Source organism: Nothobranchius furzeri, unplaced genomic scaffold, assembly GCF_043380555.1.
Source record: "Nothobranchius furzeri strain GRZ-AD unplaced genomic scaffold, NfurGRZ-RIMD1 Scf057, whole genome shotgun sequence".
NCBI lineage: Eukaryota > Metazoa > Chordata > Actinopteri > Cyprinodontiformes > Nothobranchiidae > Nothobranchius > Nothobranchius furzeri.
Window position 1 is genome coordinate 56,548 of NW_027223074.1, and position 22,586 is coordinate 79,133.

Here is a 22,586-nt window from a genome sequence, read left to right on the forward strand (position 1 = left end):
AAAAATTCCATATATATACACCGGTACAATTAATTGTTAAAATCTATATAAATGTGGTATGTTTAACCTAAATATTTAGATAGTGTGCAAATTTTAAAAGCTGCATTCAAAAAGTCCTATTGAAGGTGCCAGAGTGTCTTTAAAGGTGAGATCATGGAAGTCCCTTCGGCCACTAATGATCCTGTCAGCAGATTCTTGTTAAGACAAACAAACAGGTTCGATATACCAGCCTATCGATATATCTGTGTTTGTATTTTAAATAACTTTAAGGTCGTCTTCCTCCGCTTATCCGGGTCCGGGTCGCGGGGGCAGCATCTAGGGAGCTCCAGATCCTCCTCTCCCCGGTCACCTCCACCAGTTCCTCCGGCAGGACCCCAAGGCGTTCCCGGACCAAATTGGAGATGTAACCTCTCCAACGTGTCCTGGGTCGACCCGGGGGCCTCCTGCCGGCAGGACATGCCCGAAACACCTCCCCAGGAAGGCGTCCAGGAGGCATCCTGACCAGATGCCCAAACCACCTCAACTGGCTCCGTTCGATCCGGAGGAGCAGCGGTTCTACTCCGAGTCCCACCTGAATGTCCGAGCTCCTCACCCTATCTCTAAGGCTGAGCCCGGCCACCCTACGGAGGAAACTCATTTCGGCCGCTTGTATCCGCGATCTCGTTCTTTCGGTCATTACCCAAAGCTCATGAGCATGACCATAGGTGAGGATTGGGACGTAGATCGACCGGTAAATCGAGAGCCTGGCTTTCTGGCTCAGCTCCCTCTTCACCACAACAGATCGGCTCAGTGTCCGCATCACTGCAGACGCCGAACCAATCCGCCTGTCGATCTCCCGATCCCTCCTACCCTCACTCGTGAACAAGACCCAGAGATACTTAAAACTCCTCCACTTGAGGTAGGACCTCTCCCCCGACCCGGAGTTGGCAAGCCACCCTTTTCCGGTCGAGAACCATGGTCTCAGATTTGGAGGTGCTGATCCTCATAATAACTTTAACAATAATTTATGTTTATTGACCAGTTTTGAATATTTAATACTTGGTCAGTTTACTGATTAACTTTAATTAGATGTCTGATTTCAACACTGAGCCGTGCACAGAATTAAGATCTCACAGCTGGTTCAAAAACAAATTCAGTGTCAGTGTTCTGTAAACGGCCTGTGCTTGTATTGCGTCTTCTTAGGGGTCTACAACCCCCCAAGGCACTCTACAACAAAATCAGTCATTCACACGCTGGTGATGATGAGCTACATTGTAGCCACAGCTGCCCTGGGGCACACTGACAGAGGTGCGGTCTATGAACACTGGCGCCACTGGCAGGCAAGGCAGCTTAAGTGCCTTGCCCAAAGAGACAACGGCTGCATTCTCTGGTCGGATCTGGGATCGAACCTGCAACCTTATGATTACTGATGTTATGAGTGACATTTTAGCATGAAAATAAGGTGGAAAACGTCTAGATATTAAATACTGGCAACACAAATCAGACCATGATCCCACAATTTTGGTATTGACAAAAATAAATAAATAAATAAACAATATCTGCCGAGCTCTTCTCAGAGATGTTAGTTAGGTAGGGGATCTCTTCACCCAGCTTTAATTGTAGACCTACTTCCATTGCATCAGTTTGCAAAGTAGCTAAATATTTAGCTAAACCGTGCCACATTCATATCTACATTTTCACTTTTAGCTAAACGACGTGAAGCTTATTTTTTGTGCATTACTTTTACAGTCAGCGCCCCGTAGATTAAAAGCCATTTCGGCGAGGTTATTCCCGCTTTTGGTGCTGCTTTCTCTGCTGCGATATGGGAGTCGTGCTCCTAAGATGCCTCTGGGTGATGAATCTGACAGTGATGTCAAAGACGTGCAAAGATAGAGGATGGATAACACTCCTCGCCTCTCGCTGAGGGCTGGGAGACACACGGGCTTTGCAGAAAAAGTTTTGAGTAGCTGGGAGGATCTTTTAATTTGTACCAAATGAGTCGAATCATTGATTTTACATTATTGTAGGGCCGAATGTAATCCATTTTATTCTTTTGTTAGACGCTGTCTCAATTTCAGTTTTTTTGGGACGGTTTTGTTTTCCAAAATAAACGACTTTTGATTTAAAAAAATATGGAATTCTGGAACAGAATCTGGAGGCTCTGAGAAAAGGTCAGATTGATTTTACTCTACATTTGCTGATATTTGCTGTGTTCTCATCTAAATCCTAACATGACTTAAAGAAAGCACTTTTTATTTTTTCATCAGAGATTTTTTTAGTTTGTTCTGCACGTTCTGAATTTTGCACACTTAATGTCAGTGCTGGAACAATACATTAGGTCAAATTTTTGCATCACAGATCAGTTTTATGTTTATGTTTATGCATTTAGCAGACGCTTTTGTCCAAAGCGACTTGCAAGTGATACAAGAGAGTTTTACAGAGTAGTGGAGGGCGGGGCTAATCATGCTTCTAGCAAAATACAATTTAAGTAAATAACCTTACAAAGAATTCATGAACTTATGAGGAAAATGTAATAATACTTTACTTGTATTCTGTGGGGCCTGGTGGGAAAGGATCCAAGGACTGGTCCCAGTATAGACCTGATTGTTGGGGTATTTCTGATCTAAATCATTACAAAATTATAACATTTCTAAAAAAAAACTTGAATATTTTATTAAATGTTGTTTTCTGACAGTCGTTGCCGACGGAACGGGCTTGAATGTGCCCTGCTGCTCCAGTTATTTGGGATCAGTTCTGCACGGAGGAGCCGAGCGTCTGCAGGACCGAGTCCAGAGAGCCAGATAGGGCCGAGCAAAGCACCATTGTGTGAGATAGAAAAAGAAGCACTAGAAGGATGGGGTGTACGAGAGCGGAAGAAAAGGAGACTGACAGCAGACCAAAAAAGAAGAAGAAAGAAAGAAACCGGGTGCAAAAGAGGGAGGAATGAGAGAGTGGAGAACGAGGAGGCAAAGCAACAGAGGAGTGAAAGAAATGAGTTGATGGGTTGAGGGATGGAGTGAGGGGGTGAATAAAGTGGGAGTGAAAAGTATCAAAGCAATGGAGGGGGGGGGGGGGGGAGAGAAAGAGGGGAGGATGTCACCCATGGCTGCCACTCATCACTCACAGCTTAATGACGCTGTTTTTCTCCCACCCCTCTTCTCTCATTTCGTGTGTGTGTGTGTGTGTGTGTGTGTGTGTGTGTGTGTGTGTGTGTGTGTTTCGGCCTGCACCCAATCAAACGGGGTCGATCAGAGTTCACAACCTCCAGGTGGGGTTGTCCTCCACCAGGAAAGCTCTCGGCAGGAGGACAATCGTCTCCAAGATAAATTAGGGCAGCCATTTTTTTTCCACTTCCTTTTTTTTTTTGTGTGCAAACATTAAAACTGTTTTTCTCTCCAAGCTTCTGATTGGTTTACGATGCAAACCCTTAAAGAACAGATGCACTCGCTCACCAGAGCTTGCATATGCACGCCGACACACGTGCGAACCCTGCGACCATCTATGTTTGCATTCAGCTGCACTCGTCCTCTCGCTCATTCCCGTTTCTGGGAAGCATCAGCCGTTTAAAACTCAAACGGCTGGATTCCCACCCCCACCCCCTTTACTTTCCTCCTCGCACCAAATTTGGGGAACAGCTGGGGCGGTCATGACGATGATTTGTCAACGACTAGTCGAAGTCGACTCGACTTTCATTACTTGACTGTCGACTTAAAAAAATAATAAAGTCGTGCAGGCCCTAGTTGATAATATCGGCCTGGTTTTTTTTATCAGGTCGATACCAATATGTTAAAAAAAAGGACCAACATCGGCCAATACTGATATTGATGCCGATATATTGTCATCCCTAATTCTATGGTTACATTGTGATTTCTTAGTAAATATCTTATCTAGTTAGAGACAAACTTTATTGTATTTATCCTAGTGAATCTATAATTAAACGGGTAAACTAGCAGTAGCACATCCAACGTCAAAGGAAGTAAAATGTTATTATCAGGAGAGGGAGAATGATTAAGTGGTTAGCAGCAGTGTTCAAGCCGACGGCACCCTCCATGAGGTTACCACAGCTCAGCAGAACATCGTTGTAGCTGGTGACCCAAAAGACCAACATAGCCAATGAGAACAAATGTTCTGTCTGTTATTTCCTGTATTCTTAATAAAATACATGCAGTTGCTGTAAATAAACTGTAAAAAGGGAAAATCATTTTTCCTTATATGATAATACGTTTACTGCCCTGTGTTCAGCATGGCAGAAAATGACTTTTTCACTTTAATTCTTCTTTACATGTTTTATTAATAAATTGCCCACACTGTGAACGGCTCTGGCACACAGCTTCTGTGTGTCGTGTGCTTTCATTCCACTGAAACGCTCAGATGAATAATTAAAAAGCCAGCAGATAAAGTGATGTACCTCTGTCAGCCTCTGCCTCCTTTCTCCTCAGCTCACAACCTCCAGCACTCTCTCCCTCCAGTGTCTCAATGTCTAAGCTTCATTGATCGCTTGCCTTGCCTCCTTTAGACCCCGCGCTTCTTTATTTCCTCCTCACTCTCCTCTCCTCCCTCCATTCTCAGAGAGCTAGCTGGTTTGTATTTTTGCTGTAGGAGACAATGGATGGCAGGACGGTAGGCAGAGCAACGGAGAACAGCAGAGATGGTCTTTTGGTCTTGCGTATTTAATCAATTATATTCTCTTGCTTCTTTTGGCAACTCTACTTGATCTTTCTCCATACAACACACACACACACACACACACACACACACACACACACACACACACACACAGGTAAATTTTGGGGCTCCTTCCATCTTGTTTCGATTTTACTACAATATTTTTAACTCGACGTGAAACATGGGAAGCCTTTTGTGGGTTTTCGGGTTGCTTTGTTGTTTTTCACTGTTCCCTTCTGTCTAGAATGATAAATTTAGGAACACAATGTTTCAGCCTGACATCACAGAGCTGGTGAACATGCTCCTTTAAAGTTTACAGCACAAATAACTCTAGTGTAGAGCAACTTTTCACCTTTTTTCTTCTTCCATAAAGCACTTTAAAGAGTCAGTCACCTCCAAATAGCCTTTATTTTTACATATCATCTGTATAGATGAGTGTCTGATAGTGCTGCAAACACGTGGAGTCATTATTTTGGTGAATCTTGTTTAAAAAATAAATATTCTTCTTGAAACTGTCAATGTAGCTCCCGCTTCAGGTTAATGGCCACGGCTATTAGCGGGGGTGGGAAAATTTTATCAGGGGTGGGGGGTGCGCACGGATCTTTTGTCGGTATATCTTTTTTTGGGGGGGGGACGTTGTTTTCAAGGTATCCAGAGCATGGGTGGGAGTGTGTTGAATATGACATCCGCATTGTATTCTCCGTCAGGCAAATACATGATCTAACAGTTGATTTTCTGGTTGGTCGTTGCCACAGCACCGTTCTCTCGGTCTGCCTGGCAACGCCTCCTTTTTCTGCGTTTTTCAAACAGGCATTGTGGGTGGCATGCAACTCTGTTACTGGGTGGATTTGCTCTTTAAAGAGACAATGTGTAGTCTTTACCGTCATTTTCTATAAACATCCATCAAAATGTTGTTGAAAACGAATTAAATGAAGCCCAGTGGTTGAAAAATATTGGCTGCTTTGTAACATATAACCATAAAAATCAGGTCTAAAATACGTGGGAGTGGGTCAAAGGCTTTGCGAGGCGATCTCTTGTGAGGCCAGGTGCCTTGCTAACGAGGACACTGTCCTTGCTTGATCAAAGAAAACGATTAAATGGAACAGACTTGCATCATGCTTCCGCGGTGGTCACGTAACGTGACACGGAAGATAACGTTATATTTTATACGTATTAGTTTCAATATAAATATAGAATGAGGGTTTTACTTTGTAAATTGTGTATATATTTGTTAAATATAATTGTGTTACTACCTGCTAGCCACACAAGCTGCAACTACTAAGCAACCAACCAACAACAGATAACTTCTTTGGCTCTAAAAAAACATTTGAAATGAGTTAACTTACATTTAAACTTGAAATTTGCCCCAGAAGTAGCTGCTGGCTTGTGGTTCACCATCCTTTTAAAAATGCCGCACTGCATTCTGGGAATTTTTTTTACCAAGGCTAGGCTACGAGACACCTCCTGTGTATCCTTGCTCAGCTAGCTAAACGGCTAACAAACGGAGAACATACGCCTCAGTAGAACATGAAAGTTGGACCACGCCTTGGCGGTTCCTGATGACGTATCTGCTAGGCAACCGGGGCGAGGCCAAGACATCAAGGCAAGGTTCCTTGGCATTGACAAACACCTTAAGTCTCTGGGCGACGCTGTTTTAGATGCTATGTTTCCTTCTACGGGAGTCCGTGAGGACAAAATTCATTCGCTGATTTGTAACAAACGGTTACAAAACGTTCACCTTTCATAAATGTTGTTTTACGCATTTATCTCTTCACTTGTTGCCAGTGATGAAAGGGAGTCTGATGTGCTTGTCAGTTTGCTGGAAGTTTCCCTCCCGAGGAATTTTTGACCCTAATGGGCATCCATTGGTAAGGTCTTACTCCAACACAAATATACTTCTTGCTTGCAACGATTTAGGTATCTACTGCCCCCTATCGCCAAGGAAAATACACACAGTCACTTCAAATATTTTTCCACATGTATGGCTCATCTCATTTGAGGCCTTGCAGCTGTATCACATTATCACAGATAAGGTTCTGGTTTCTAAAAATGACTAAATCTCAACTAAAATTAATAAAATGGTTGTTTTCTGCTCAACCAAAGGATTTATAAATCATGAAGGCTCCCAAATATCCATCACTTAGGAGGGTCCTATCCAATGATTGATATTTTTCTTGGATGTGACTTGTCAGGCTTCTTCAGAAGGACTCTAATCTGTACCTGTCTCTCTGACTTCCTCTATTCTAAAATATGAGGTCCCATGTCTTCCTGATGGGGATGGGGTGAGGTTGGACACTAAAGCACACTTAGGGATGGTGCAAGGCCCTGAGGGACAGCAACTCCAACACTTACGGGGGTTTGATGGCCCCACGCTGGTCTTTATGTATCCACATCACTGCATGGCAAAACCACAGAGAATGAGTCAGCTGTAGAGCTCTAAAGCAAGTGAGTGTTGCCATTGCTTAACCAGTCAAATGAATAAAAAATTCCTTTATCAAAACTCCCAAATATCAACTTAACCAACTAGGCTATGCATCACAGGGTGCACTGCAGCACCTTTCAGTCCGTCATCGTGGATTATGCTGCTTTGATGTGAATGTGTGTTCTCTCTAGGTTCCGTCTGACTCAAATTATCATCTGGTTTCAAATCTGAAGTATCCACGAAGGGATTGTTTTGCTCGGCGGATAAAATTTATAAAGTGGGAAAAGTCAAGCCGCATCCACCATGAATGAGGATTCATTATCGCGGCTGACAAGTAATGCAACTAAAAAATATATCACATCAGCATCTCAGAAGATGATCTATACCACAGGGCTTCACTGAAGTGCTTTTATGGCAAATAACCTGGTTGAACACTTAACAGTCAGAGAGAGCCATCAGCATAGATGAATGGTTTAATAATACATAACAAATGGTCCACATGGGGCTGATTCATGGGGCATCAGGTGCTGGTAACATGGAAGCATTAGCTCATTTTGGGCTGTAGCTATCCACTTAAGTAGTTGGTAGAAATGTATTTTCTCCTTATTTGCTGAAATTTCATGAAAGTAATAAAGGGATTATTTGTATTGGAAGAAGTTTTGGACACAAGAAGCGTCAAAAGGTCTTTAACCAGTCTTTGTGGTATTGATCTGTGACGTTTTTAGTTCCAAGGTCGTTCCTTCAGCCCTTCTTCTACTTCTTCTGATTTTACCTGCATCATGCAGCTTAGAGTGGCTAAGTGCTTTCTGAGCTAAATATTTAAATGTCACATTCACAAGCTTTCTATACAGATTAATGATTTTTTTTCTTGTCTTAATACTGTAACAAATTGAATATGCACACAATGCGCTCTGGGTAATGATGCCCTTGCAGGAAATGAAAGTAGGGCTGTAAACATGAATAATCCAGTGTGAAAGCAGGGCCGCCTACATGAAAAAATATATAGAAAGTAAAGAAATAAAGATGGGGAACAACAAAGGAGAGAGAAGAGGAACTTAATTCACAATCTTGTGGTGCTACCTTCTTTGTTAACAATGTTCTCTTGGTGGATTTTCAGCCAATGTGGCCAACACACATCACATGTTGGTTCGGTAGGTAAAGCTCCAGGTGTCGACAACCCAAACAACCTAATGGGCCATTCCCATCTGTACCGGGTCGGCCTGGGCCGGGTAGCCCCAGTCTGCCCTAGCCTGGCCCGGTTGATTCCACACATCCTTGTCTTAAGCCCATGTGGGCTGATTCTACCCACCAATCAGAGGCTTGCTCTAATGGAAGGTGTGAACTTGCTGTCAGCAGTGGGTGTGTTGGCCCTGGTCGGCCTGAAGCAGACCCCCTCGAGAAGAGGGCTGAGAATGAACCTTGGTTGGCCCGGAAACATACCAGGCCACCCAGATATGTAAACAACCTATGCTACCCGGCCCGGGCCAACCCGGTACAGATGGGAATGGCCCAATAGAGATGGATGGTTGGGTTGGTGATACTTGGTGAAACAGAAGGCTGGAGGCCCCATTAGTTGGCTAATAATAGAATAATAACAGGCACCTTTTAGGGGTTTTGTGTTCAAAACTTAATTTTTCATATTTTTTTTCTTGTGATGGTTGAGTTGAAAGCTGGTGTGTGCTTTTTTTCACATCACCTTTTTGATGCATGTGGGCTATTGTAGCTGCAGTACCTATTTTGACCTGCATGGCGCTAAGGAGTCGAATGTTTTTACACATTAGGGCTTTAATTCAATGTTTTAGATTTTTGCAACAAAGATGTAATAAACCAACGCATCTGGTTTTTAATGCTAAAAACTGACCTCATCACATCATGCAGTCATAACTCAAACTCTGCTACATCTGTTCCCCAGCTGCTTTACATTCATTAAGTTTCTGGAACAATCCTATTCTTTTAAAATAGCAAATTACAAAATCATGTGTTTAATGTAAATGTCATGGATAAAAACAGCTGAAAAGAAGACTTAATTGGGTTAAAGAAGCAACAAAACTGGACATCAGCTCAGCTCCATGTGGACAAATCTATTCCTCAACTTCTGTGTTTGCCAGTGTTGCTTTTACAGAAGCTGTCAGTGTTGGTCGAACCATTTTGTGAATACAAAGTTGAGGAATTCAACTTTCTACAATTTTGCCAAGAGAAATAATAGAAAATTCACTAGATGTCCTTGTGTTGGCACAAAGCTAACACCTAAACGGTGCTCCAATGGTTTGAGCTGCTCAAAGACACTCGAAAAGGCTAAAGAACAATACTGTTATATATTTCCTTAAGGCATGCTTTGCGACTTTTTCATATTTTAAAGTCATTTTCTTGAGCCAGTATGTGCTAAAATGACCCTTTACAGAGTTAATGAAATGTCCCTCAAATCCCACCACCCTCTGTGGTCAGAATATTGCACTTGCCACTTCAGAGTGCCAGTCCGGTCCCTGTTGGACTTAGTAAAGTGGAGCTGGCATACCTGGCGCTGCAGACTGCTTCCAGCACATCTCCTTCATGTTTTAGATCATAAACACAGCTGATTTGTGTAATTTAGTGATGAGCCGCTCCTGTAGACACTAATGAAGGCTGGGGAGACGTTTCAGCTGTTGAAAAGATGAACACACAGCGAGAAGTTTTACTTTAGTTTTTACTATCAACCACTAGGGGGTGCTAAAGGCACGCCAAAACAGTTTAGTTTCCTTTTGCGCGCGCGCGTGCGTGTGTGTGTGTGTGTGTGTGTATTCTTGTTTAATAAACACATTCTTTCTTTCTCCCTCCCAGGTTGTCAGGCAGTAACGTCCCTTCTCCCATCGTTAGCAACAAGAACTGGCTGCGGCTGCATTTTGTGTCTGATAGCAACCACCGTTACCGAGGTTTCACTGCACATTATCAAGGTAAGAGGAGAGTGTGTTAGCAGATGTGAGCATCCAAATGCGCACGCTCAATAAAAAACCACCTGCACATTTTGGATTTTTTGGGAGTTCATAATGAGAACTCGTTAATGTGACTTTTCAAAATGTTTTGTTATTCTCCCGTTTTCTGTGTTTTTGTTCCTTTTGACAACCGGCCATCCCAGCTTTAGCTCCTGCTTCTTGCCTCCAGTTGTCTTGTCTCCTCTTCTTCTTTCTGCATCTCTCTCTTTTTGCCATCTCAAGCTAATGAGAGTTTGTTTTTTCTTTTGTAAAATGGCCTGTGAAGGGCTAAAAAAGCAGGTGGAGATTTATTTGGCTACACTCGTGTCTCCCAGCAGTAATAATACTGTACTGCACAGAACAACTGGACCTGATGGTGCTTTTATACACATTTTACTTGTTTTTTTTTTTCTTTCAAAAAACTCTAGCTTGTTTTTCAGCCTGAAATTTCCTTTCAAGTCTGTTTGGCATCACTTAGATGCTTTGTATCTTCTTGGCCAGAGGCATGTGGTGCACCTACAACACCCTGTGAATAAAACACACAATCGGGGGGGGGGGGGTATTGCTGAATGATGGAGGGAAATCGGTCTAGAAGTCATAGCCCTGTTGATCAAATGCACTATAGAAGTTTTTTTTATAACTGAGTGAAAGCATGGCGATATTTTCCATTAGGCCCACGGTCATGCAACATGACTTGTCACATCACTTCATCCCATCATTCCTCCCTCTTTACACTCAAAGTTACCAGAATAACCATTTTATAAGGAAAAAGTAAAATAAAACATGAATCAGTGCCTTAGAAAGCAGTGTCTCTTCCTGTTAAGAAAGCATTTTAAAATATGTCTCAAATACACAGCACTTTTTAAATGACCCCTTTATTTGTGTTTCTTTGATACAAACCCTTCTTGTCTTTTATAACACCCTTCATCTTAGACAGGAGTGCACTCAGAGGCATTAATAAACACACAGGGTGTTAGCAGCATATTAAGATTGGTGTCCTTGGAATCATAAATCATGTTCTATTTTCTTATATAAAGTATTTGAGTAATGGAGAAAGTGAACCAACAGAATCAAGAAAAGCAACAAAAAACCTCAAAATGTTCGTTTTTCCACATTCTCCTTAAAACTTGATGTTGGGGATATTTTCAACCAGTGATGTCCCAATCTGATCGGATTGGTATGTCTTTCTTAGACTGGTATAGCGACACCAATGGGGAATCTTTGTCTGCCAAAAGTGAAGCCAATGTGGAAGTATATTGCAGTTCCCACCATCCTCCACTAGGGGCTGGCTCCAGAAAGGAGCAAGTTCCTATTGACTCCCATGTTAAAAATGCAAAGTTAACAGCAGTAATAAACATGTTTACAGCCTAGTTCAGAAAACCATTTTAGGTTTATTAGGCCTGGTTTACTGTCATGACAACTCTGAGGAGGGTGACTTTTGTAACTCATCCATTTTGATGCTAATAAAGCTTAAAAATTTGAATGACTAGAGTGGTGGTGGCAGGTTAGCAAATGAGCCGTTAGCGCTAGCACAAGCAGCTTGCCTCCTGCTTGCTCCAAGGAAGGTCTTAGCCTCAAACACACATTAAAAGTGTTACAGCCTAGACGGCAGACTATGGCAAACACCCACCAACGTTTATTAGCTTTGGTTAGCTGCGAGTTAGCTTGTAGCTACATCGGCTCAGAGTTTGATGGGTGTCGATCATCTGCCCCTGCGCTCACAGCCACACTCTCAGCTCCATTTTGGTATTTTCCCACAAAGCCTTTTCCGGCTGTAGCGAAAGACTGCTTCATTCACTGTACGGCCCTAAAGTACACAACATTTCGCTGTAGCAGGGCACACTAACGTCACAAGCTTAGGCTACTCTCCGAAAAGCACACGTCATTAAAAGCCGACAGATACCCATGACAGTAGAGAAGAGAAACTATTAAACGTTAATACTTCTTTTATTTGACTCTGAACTGAACTCCAAAAACAATGTTTCACATTCTTGCGTGGAGCTTCCGTAGTTGCTAATGTTGCTAATGCTACTCTCCCATTAGTCTCTCACAACTAGTATTTGAGTCAGTCCCTGTGTTTATTGTTATTGGTTGATTGCTGAACAGAGTTTTTGGACCCTGACTTTGGTCACTAGAGAGGTCAATAAGCCGTCGGTGGGCCGGTCACATGAGCTGGCCACAGATCTGCGAATCATCCTCATTTTCACGTTTTTAGTCAAGATTCCATTTCTTCTGCTTGTTTTGCAGTTTTACAAAACAAAAGCTAGATTCACAGAACAGCTTCTTCTAAATGGAATGCAATAAAATAAAAACCACAGTAACTTTCTTTTTTCTGTTGACAATTCTTTCTCTTTTTCAAGAAGAAGACATGAAAATTACTTTTAAATAAAAGTTTAGCAAGAAACAAACACTGAATATAAATGTTCCAGCTCCAGGAGTTAAGTTAGCGATGAGTTGAAGAATTAAAGAACAACAATTTTAAACATTAACTAATCAGAGCAGATTGTGAGGCCCCCTGATCATAAAATTTGGGGTTGTGCTAATTTTGAAATATATATTTTATTGGACAATGAGCATAAATTAGTTTCTTTTAACTTGAAGCTGTTGATGGAACTGAATCCATTCATCCACATCCATCGATTGGTTATATTCTGAATGCAGTTTAAACCAATAAATGTCTCCAGATTATGGATTATTCATCCACGCCAAGTTATTTTTGGGAACTTAAAATATCCAATTAGACTAAATCAAATATTTAGATGAGGAAAAAGGTTCTGGATGCCATTAATTTTTCGTCTGCACTAGTTGCTTGTGACAGTCTCAGAACTCTGGTCAATTAAACCAATTACAGCAACTGAAACTTTCATTAATCCAGTAATAACTTGATATTAACTGTGTACATTTTTCCAGTGGACAGTAGTAATGGGCTTATTAAGTTCTGAATGACCCCAGCTGATCCCTCTGCTTCTTCTGGCCTGGATTTCTGAGTGACTGGATGGATGTGCATGAATTTTACCAGAAATGTCTTCCTCCAGACAGAAATGGAACAGAGGTCTGAACTTTTAACACGCCATGTGAGTTTTAGAAACGTTGACGTTATTAAAGGTAAAGATTTAAAAACAGTCACTGGTGTCTCTTTCAGGTTAGAATTACTTTCCTACGCTGGTGTAGCCTGGCCTGCTCCTCCTCTGTTTAATTCTGCACAGAGAAAGCGTCTGAGAACTGTCTTATTCAAATAATCCCACCCTCTGAGAATTCTAACCGAGCCAATCAGCGCTGAGTAGCGTACGTCACACACCATAACGCTGAGTTTGTCATAAATGTGGTGACTGAAGCAGAGTTTGCTGCGGCTCTTTCCTTTGTTCTAAATGACTTGAATGTCTTTAAAACCACAAGCAGAAGCTCTAACAGCCTTTCTTCTAAAAATAAAAGATACTAAAAAAAACTACAGTGCTCTTCGGTACAGTCGGCATTTCCATCTTTTTTCTGATTGGTTATTTTTGAGCTGCCTGGTCCCGCCCCACATGTGTCTCTCTGCCTGTGAGTTACCAAACTCTTTCTCTGTGCAGATTTAAACTGAGGATGAGTCTGACAGGCCAGACTAGTGCTGGTGTATGGTTTTAAATAAATTCTTCCTGAAGGCTGATTTAACACACACACACACACACACACACACACACACACACACACACACACACACACACACACACACACACACACACACACACACACACACACACACACACACACAAAGCAACCTTGCAGGTAAGAAAATGCAAATGTGCCACTCTGTGATTCAATTTTAAAATTTGGAAAATTAAAATATTCGATATGTTTTTCATGCTATTGACAGCATTTACACACTAACTGAAAAATGTTATGAAATAATATTTTAAATAATTTATTTAGACATTTAAAGAGCAATAACCTCACAAGATGCACAATCCCACTGTGTGGTCCTCTTAAACAGTTAAACACAAAATGAGATTATTGCCAGAGTTATTTGTGCTTTCTTTCTGGAACAGCATCAAAAATGATTTTTTTATTTAAAAGAACTTTATCAGAGGACAGAAGTTGCTCATTATTAAAATCACGTTGTAGGGTAGCTTAGCACAATAAATAATGGTGTCATCAGCGTAGAGGTGGATATCACAGTCTGAACCGCTGAGTGGTAGGTCAGTAATGAAAATCAATAATAACAAATACTATGGAAGTCTAAATCATTGTCTAATAGCATTATTTGAGTATGTGAAAGGCTTTTAGTTGATCATATGCAATAAAACATAAAATAAAGCAATGATGAGCAGAGTTTAACGGACGAATATGGTAACACTTTAGTTTATGGAACACAAATTAACCATTAATTAGCTGCTAATTAATATGCATATTAGTGGACTACTAAGTCAGAATTAGTCATTATTAAGCTATTATTAAGAGCTTATTACCAATGCTGTAATTCTAACATTAACAGGCCATAAATTAAGAGTTTTGTCATAATAAGCCATTCATAATGGTTTGTTAACTGAAAGTACATGGTTTGTTGCAGATTAGTGCACATACTAGTTAGATCAAATCAATATGTGGCTTTTAAAGAAGTAGTAGAAGTACTAGAAGTAGAAGTAGAATTACGGCATTAGTAATAAGCTGTTAATATGTGCTTAATAATGACTAGTTCAAACTTAGTAGTCCCCTAATATGCATATTAATTGGCAGCTAATTAATGGTTAAGTTGTGTTCCTTAAACTAAAGTGTTACCACAAATATTAAGCAGAACACAACAGCCAAAAATTATTAGAATAATTACAATCATTACTGTTGAAACCCATTAATTTAAGTATTTTTAAAAGGATGTACTTAACAGCATGTACCAGTAGGAATGTGACAAAGTAAAGCTTGAGGGCTGTCCTGGAGCATGTGGTGCCAAGATTTGAGTTGGAGGTCCAGCACCCACTGTGGGTCAGGGTCTTTGTGAATTTGGCTCACTTTCCTCAGACCTTATCAGATTAGTGTCCAGGGAGTTTGAAGGTCGGGTGAAGACCTTTCTCTTCTCTCTTTTCTGTGTACTTTCAGCAATTACTAAGCACTTTTAGCAAAGTCTGCTGCTGTCTCCTTGAGTGGGCCTTGATACTAAACAGGGAAGCTTGCTACCATGTTGGAGGCAAGAAATCAGAAAATCCTGTGACAGAGCTTTAGAAAAGAATTCATTTTCCCCTCCTCCTGTTTACATAAGAATTCTATTTTTCTCTAATTCCATTGTTCCAACATCCTCATTTCCCTCACCAGTCTTTACTTTTCACCTTTCTCCTCTAATTCAACCACTCTCTCCACCCTTTCCATCCTCCAGACTCATTACTTGACTGATTGACTGACAAGCTGACCCCCCCCCCCCCCCCCCCCCCTTGAGATTCATTCCTAACAGGTTTAATGGATCCTAAGTGGTTTAAAAGGTTAATCAGCATGTTAATGAGCGGTGTCAGTGGGATAAGTTAGTTGATTCATTAGAAAAGATTTTAACAGGCGTATGATTGATTGGCTGCTTCATGTCAGCTGTCAGTCACCTGTTGGTTATTACTCATTAGCAGAAGGGCAGTGTGGCTGGCTCAAAAGGCTCACATTTTGTTCTTTCAGGTTTTTGCCATTTTGAAGTGTGTTTCTGTCCAAAAGGTATGAAAAATGTTATTTTTACATGTTGTAGATGAGGGGTAGTCAGCTCCCTTCCCCGAGGGCCAGTATCCAGCATGTTTCAGTTGTTTCCCGGCTCCAACACAGGTTATTCACCTGTTCAACAGCTCATGGAGCTCCACAGAAGCCTGTTAATCACCTTGAGATTGAAATCAGTTGCGTTGAAGCAGAGAAACAACTAAAACATTGAACAGCCTCTGTTCATAGAAATGGAGTTTACGTTTGTAATCCATCCATCCATCCATCCATTTTCTTCCACTTATCCGGGGTCGGGTCATGAGGGCAGTAGCCTAGGCAGGGAGGCCAAGACTTCCCTCTTCCCAGCCACCTGGGCCAGCTTCTTCAGGGCATTCTCAAGGCGTTCCCTGGCCAGGCGAGAGACGTAGTCCCTCTAGCGTGTCCTGGTCTCCCTTTAGGTGTCCTTCCGGTTGGACATGCCCAGAAAGCCTCACCAGAGAGGCATCTAGGAGGCATCCTAATCAGATGCCAGAGCCACCTCAACTAGCTCTTCTCGATGCGGAGAAGCAGCGAGTCTACTCCGAGCCCCTCCCGGATGACCGAGTATCTGACCCTACTAGTTTACGTTCTTAATGTCACCTTATAAACCTTTATATTATTATCAGCTTTACATTTTGGTAAAGCCATTACGGAAATGGAGTTATTCTTTTTAAGTTCAAACACTATTTGAAAATAGTCTTCTAACCCAATTTCCTGCATTTGCCACAAATTGGAAATAGACTTGGAAATATTCGGGTCAGAAAAGACACTCAGATCTACGTCACTTTAAAAATTAGCATTCATGGACTCACCCATCTTGCCTCGTAATGGGAAACAATAATGTTGGTTTAGCGTCCAGGAGAGAACAGAGCATTTTGTTAGCATTAGCAACTATACTAACATACAATGCACACAATGTAGCCACAGCTGCTGTGGTTTTGGGGGTCTGAGTGACATTTCATTAACCTTAAAGCACATATCGGCATAATAAAAATGAAAGTTGCGTAGTCCACTGTCAACCCTGTTTAGTTTTTTTTTCTCAGACTTTAAAGCGCAAGTCACCCCTCAAATCAACGTATTTTTTCCTGATGAATTATATAAATGCGTGTCTAATCGTGCTGCAGACACGTGTAGTCAATAGTTTTGCACTTTAGTGCATTTTAGTTAAAATTAAAAATTTCTGCCTGAAACTGCCAGTGTTGTGCCGTTGTCAGGTAAAAACTCTTCACTGCATTTGAATTTAAATCTGTCACCGCTATTGGCTAAGAGGTATGCTATGATGTAAACTGGTACATTATGATGTCACAATGTCGTGAGTGTGTGTATTTGTTAGTGGCTCCACCCTCTTGGTCTGCTAGGCAACAGCATTTGTTGCATTTTTCAAACAGGAAGTGGGAGTGGAGCACGCGTCTTGTAAGGGGTGACTTGCTCTTTAACGGTTTTACTTCTTATGCTACTGCACACTGGAAGCAAAAGCGGTGTGGAATGGTTTACTCACGATAATCACAGAACTCAAGTGCACACCGGGAGAATCTCAGCACTGAAGCAACTTCTCCGCCCCACTCTTCGCTTGACTCGCAAGATCGCACGATCCCTCGACATTTCAAAGCTTACGATTTGTTTATGCAATCTGCCAATAAACCAAAACGAAGGAAATCACATTTGATATCGCTGGTTGATGTCATACTCTGTTGTTCCTCCACCGCCAGGAGGAAAGCCACCAAAACACACCGCTGCACTTCTAGAACGATGCTGTGGGTAAATAAGCTGTTAGGTCACACGTAAGCTTCATATATATATATATAAAATTGCATCACTGCAATAGTTTTATTTTTTAAATTACTGGAGATTGTACACTGAAACCGTGTTGGATTTCCTGTCTAGCCCTATGTTAATTTGGAAAATGACGCGCCAAAAATATCATAAGATCCTTTGAAGTTTATAAAACACGATTACGGCGTTTGTGCTGTTTCACCTGGAGCCCATATGTTGTTCTGGTTCACTACATCCTGCTTTTCTTCAGGATTACAAGTGGTGATGGTAGGAACTCTTCTGCGGTATTAGTAAACATTCATGGTGCATTAAGATTGGTCCAAATTTGTCTCTAAATGAACAAATCTGGTTTGGCGGGGTTAGTCGGGTTTATAAGACGTTGCTATGAGACCTCGGAGGGACACATTTGGCTCTGGGTGCTGCCAGACGGTTTTCCTTCCGTGTGTGTGTGTGTGTGTGTGTGTGTGTGTGTGTGTGTGTGTGTGTGTGTGTGTGTGTTTGAGGTCAGGCATTTGGCTCATACAAACCACCTCCTCCTTCTGCTGCTACCCAAATTATAAAGTCCTGAATTAATAATAATCTCATAATAATGTATGCCCAAGTTTGTAGAGACGGGGCAGAGGGGCGAGCGAGGCAGCCGAAGAAAACAAAGCAAAAAAGGATGAGTGGATGAAAAAAGTGAGGGGGAGGAGGTGGACAAGTGGGGCGATCCAGAGAGATGATTAATAGACCTTGAGAAGAGGAGAAAACAGATAGATAGCCGGAGAGTAATGGGGCTTTAGGAGGACGTCATTTGGCAGAAGAGTTTGGCTACATTTTAAACTAAAGAATTCATGACGTCCTGCTGCTGACCACTTTAAAGGGAGACGGTGTTGTTTTGGTGTGTTTGGGTGTGTGTCTCTGTGCGCTGGACCCATTCCGGGTTCTTGGATGCAGGACAGGAGCACGTTCTTGAACTCGACTGTTTTGTAAATAAAAGCCTGCAGCTCTTCTGCATACCCGAACAAATCTACCAATTATTTTTAATTGTCCATTTAAATGCCTAATTGATGCTTCAAAATAATTCATGCTGGCAGGGTTTTAAGACATGCCAGGAGCATTATGCTGATAGACCTAAATTAAAGGAATTAACCATTTTAATTCAAATATCTCTGCCTAAGGATACCGTGTTCCTGTGAAAAGAGTGAAATCACTTCTTTTTAAAGCATTTAAATTTCACTCACAATATGTCTGGCAGCCCTTCTGAAATTTGCAGGGATGACAAGATTTAGAAAATGTTGACTTTTAAAATTGCCTTTTAGAAAAGTAAAGTCAACAGGATTAAATTACAGAGTTTTTATATGTTTTCTTGTTCTGTGTTGTAATATTCATACTCTTGTTTAGTTTTCCAATTTTGCCAATAAAGTATTTTGCCAATATGGCAGAAATGTTATTACAGAACCTTAGAGCTAAATATAAGACAGCCGATGGTCGTCAATTACCATGTTTAATTAAAGCGTGGCATTTATTTAGCAATATAAACTTACCTTAGGACCAAAAAGCATTAACATTTCTGTTTATCAAGTTTTAAAAAGCCAATAATGTCATATTCTTATAGTAGATTTGATGTATTTTCACTGTTAGAACTGCTGTAAGTGCATTTAAGCAACTTCGACAAGTATCTCAACTTCACACCATAATATGGTGAAACTTTTCTAGATATGTACAATTGTAATCCAAATTAGACGAAGTTACAAAGAAGTGCCTGAAGTGCCTTTTTTAGTTGGCTCAATTGTCCTAAATCTAAAGATAGATCCTTATATTCTGTGAGAATCAAACTTTGATCGTGAAAATGAACCAAAATGAACCTGTATAGATCCCCTCATGAAGCCGTCAAATAATAACTGAGGTGGAATCACAATGTGTGAAGATCAAAGCGGAGGGATAATTGCCTTCCTGCTTGAACATTTGTTAAAAGCGGCAATTACAGTTAGAGACCTAAAGGCACTCATGCCGACACGGTTACTCAGACTGAAATGGTAAGAATAGTTTCATCTTTTCTTTTCTAGTTTTACAAACTAAATTTTCATATTGGATCATTGCATTTCCGTTGGGGAGACTCAATGCGGTAGATGTTTCAGAAGTGGCAGCATAACGGGACCTATTCAAGGACCCATATGTTTGGTAGTTGGGATATACAGGGTGGGCCATTTATAGGGATACACCTTAAAGAAATGGGACTGGTTGGTGATGTTAACGTCCTGTTTGTGGCACATTAGTATGTATGTGAGGGGGCAAACTTTACAACATGGGTGGTGACCATGGTGGCCATGTTGACGTCGGCCATCTTTGATACAACTTTGTTTTTTTTTTCAATAAGAGGGTCATGTGAGACCAACTTATTGGGAATTTCACAAGAAGGTAAATAGAGGGTTCACCCTTCTTAGCCTCCTTAGGTCTGACTGAACTGAGAGGTGAACCAGATTTGTGATGAGCGAAGAACACTGTTCTTACCTTGGCACGGACACCAAAGTGTATTGAGGTTTACCCAGTTATCATGTGTTTTGTTGACTTGGATGAACCACCACTCATCTTTGGTGAACATTGGCTGATCCATGTAGAACCGAAGGGAGGTGAGATTATGCATTTGCTCTTGTATTATTAGTAGGAAGTTAGACTCTTAAGTGTTAAACTCTTCTTTGGTTTCTGTAACTCATCAATACGGTTTAACATTAATGGAAACAATGTCTAAGAAAGAGAGAGTATCCAGTTTGGATTTGTTGGTCTTGTCACGAACAGAACTCAAACACCAGTAATGACGCCAAACACAGTGAAAGTATATTAAAAAAAAGTTTTATTTTTTGTGGAGTTACCAGATATGGGCGAGGCTGGAGACAGAGTCGAAGAGGAGGAGAGGGTCAAAACCAGATCAGACAAGCAGGTACAGGGAACAGACTGGACATGAGGTGGAGGACAGGCGAGGTTTGTAATGGCAGGCAGAGTACAAGGCAGGGGTCAGGCAAAAAAACGAGGTCCGGAGGCAGAAATCAGGCAGGGTTTTTTTTCTCATATTTAGTCAGTCTGCACTAAGCTAGTCATTCATTTAGTACTTCTCTAACCAGAAATGTACATTCATCAAGTGCAAAAATACATGAAGGTTAACATTAGTACCTTGGTGTCTGTTCTTTGATGAACAGTGACCTGAAAAGCATTCATCTCCAGCTCGATCAATGCAATAGTGGTGACTGTAATTTAGAGGATGGATTGCCACAAGCCCTGTAGAATGTTTTTTCTATGTTGGAATGAAAATTGCTAATATATGGAGAATCATGATAATTTTATACTGTCCATATGTGCAAGCAGCAGAGAGGAAGTGTGCCTCGGAAAAGGTCTCCAAAAATGAAACACAGCAGATTTTCTTCATGTAGTTGACTTATCAGATGCTTTGATTTTATCACTTATTCAATACTGCGGATTCAGTATAATCTAAATCTGCGTTTTGTGATGTTCTGTTTGGTAAAAAATACTTTGTTAAAAACAGGCATCAGGTGTTTTCCAGCAACGGTGGTTTTTTAGTCAATTTTGCCACCTTAGAAGTTTTTATTCCTACAGAAAAAGTTATTTCTCGTATCTAATAGAGAAACAAATACATACATTTTTCATACATAACATCTGGACAGATTATTTTTTATTTTAATTTAAATCAGGGTGTCTGATTATACTTTTTTCACTTGCAAGTTTCCCGGTAAAACATTACTAACGATGCTTGTGAAATCAATGGGAACAATGGAACTCAATGGGAACAATGGAAATCAGTGGGAACAATGGAAATCAATGGGAACAATGAAGTAATTTCTAAATTTTCCATTCAGCAAGCAGGGACTTATTTATTGTATCCATGAGCAACCAAACCTTTGTATATATCAACATCTCCACCTTGCAGTACAAACTACTCCAAACTATCTAAAATCCTGCTGACCTCATAATCTTGCATAAAGCGTATACTGTACTTGGTAGTTCAAGGGAATGCTCCTTCATTGTTGTCTTTCATAGGTAGTGTTTTCTATTTGAACAATCCATTTCTTAATCAGTATTAAGCGATATCTTTCTTTGCTGTGTCCTTGTAAAGATGGAGTTGTGGGTTGTAGAGTTGGAGGTACCTTTTGATCTCAGTTGTGTGTTCAACAGCAGTTATAATTCATGCCAATCACATTCAAAGACTCTCGTTTCTATCAAGTTAGCGGGTAAAATTAATCAGTAAATGGAGAAATATTTAACTGATTTCACAAGGCATTAAAAAGTATTGTGATTTGTAAAATATATCAAGGAAAAGCAGTTTGCTCAAAGGGAGTAGAACCAGACCTATGACCCTTCAAAGATCCTGCTTGAGAGCTGGAGAACAGGAAGAGGGAGGATTTGAAGTACTTGTTCCAATATTTGTAAACAGTTGCTGATTCAGTAAACTTCCATGATCATCATAAAGAAAATAGTGTAGTTTCAGGGCCTTTTAAGGAGCCATGTGAAAGGATGCGACAGTTTACCTGGAAACACTAAAAAGCACTAAAAGCTCTTTGGCGTCATTAATATCCCACTCTGAAATACTGTAAAATAGTCTGAAAAGAAAGCAGATAATCATAAGATAGTTATAAGTCAAAGTAAATGGAATAAAGTCATAAGGGTCAACACTCTTTGGGTTGGGACAACTCCAGATGAAGTTGTTGGAGATGGACAACTATTATCTCTTTGGTATTTGCATGGAATGCAGACGCAAAAGTGCTACTGAGACATCAGACAAATACAAAGTGGCTAGTTTAAAGGGGAGTCTGACAGAGAGGAGGAAATAATGACATGGTGTGGAGCCGTTGCTCCAACACACCTGAATCAATGGAATAAATCACCTCTAAAAATTGTTAGCTTCTCAGAAATTCAAAATTTGGACTCATCAATTTAGGTAATCATTTAAATCAAGTATCACCAACTCAAGTCATAAAAGGGCACTATCCTGCAGGTTTTAGAAGTTTCTTTCAGCACTAACCCACCTGAACTAAATGAACGGGTCATTGACAAGCTTCATCAAAATGTGTTGACATGTTGGGGAGGTTATTAGTTTGAATTTGGTGCATTAGAGCTGGTAAAGATCT

General features: G+C 40.9%; 1 protein-coding gene across 1 annotated transcript in view; it reads left to right on the top strand.

Annotated features, from left to right (window-relative positions):
* The window catches only part of LOC139064860 (CUB and sushi domain-containing protein 3-like), a gene marked incomplete at its 3' end in the record, with an annotated part of 179,952 nt that overhangs the window by 17,917 nt on the left and 139,449 nt on the right, over window positions 1-22,586 (top strand). Inside the window, exon 4 of the mRNA XM_070547853.1 lies at window positions 9,884-9,996. Within this exon, the coding sequence (XP_070403954.1) occupies window positions 9,884-9,996 (113 nt within the window). The remainder of the gene's footprint in view (window positions 1-9,883; window positions 9,997-22,586) is intronic.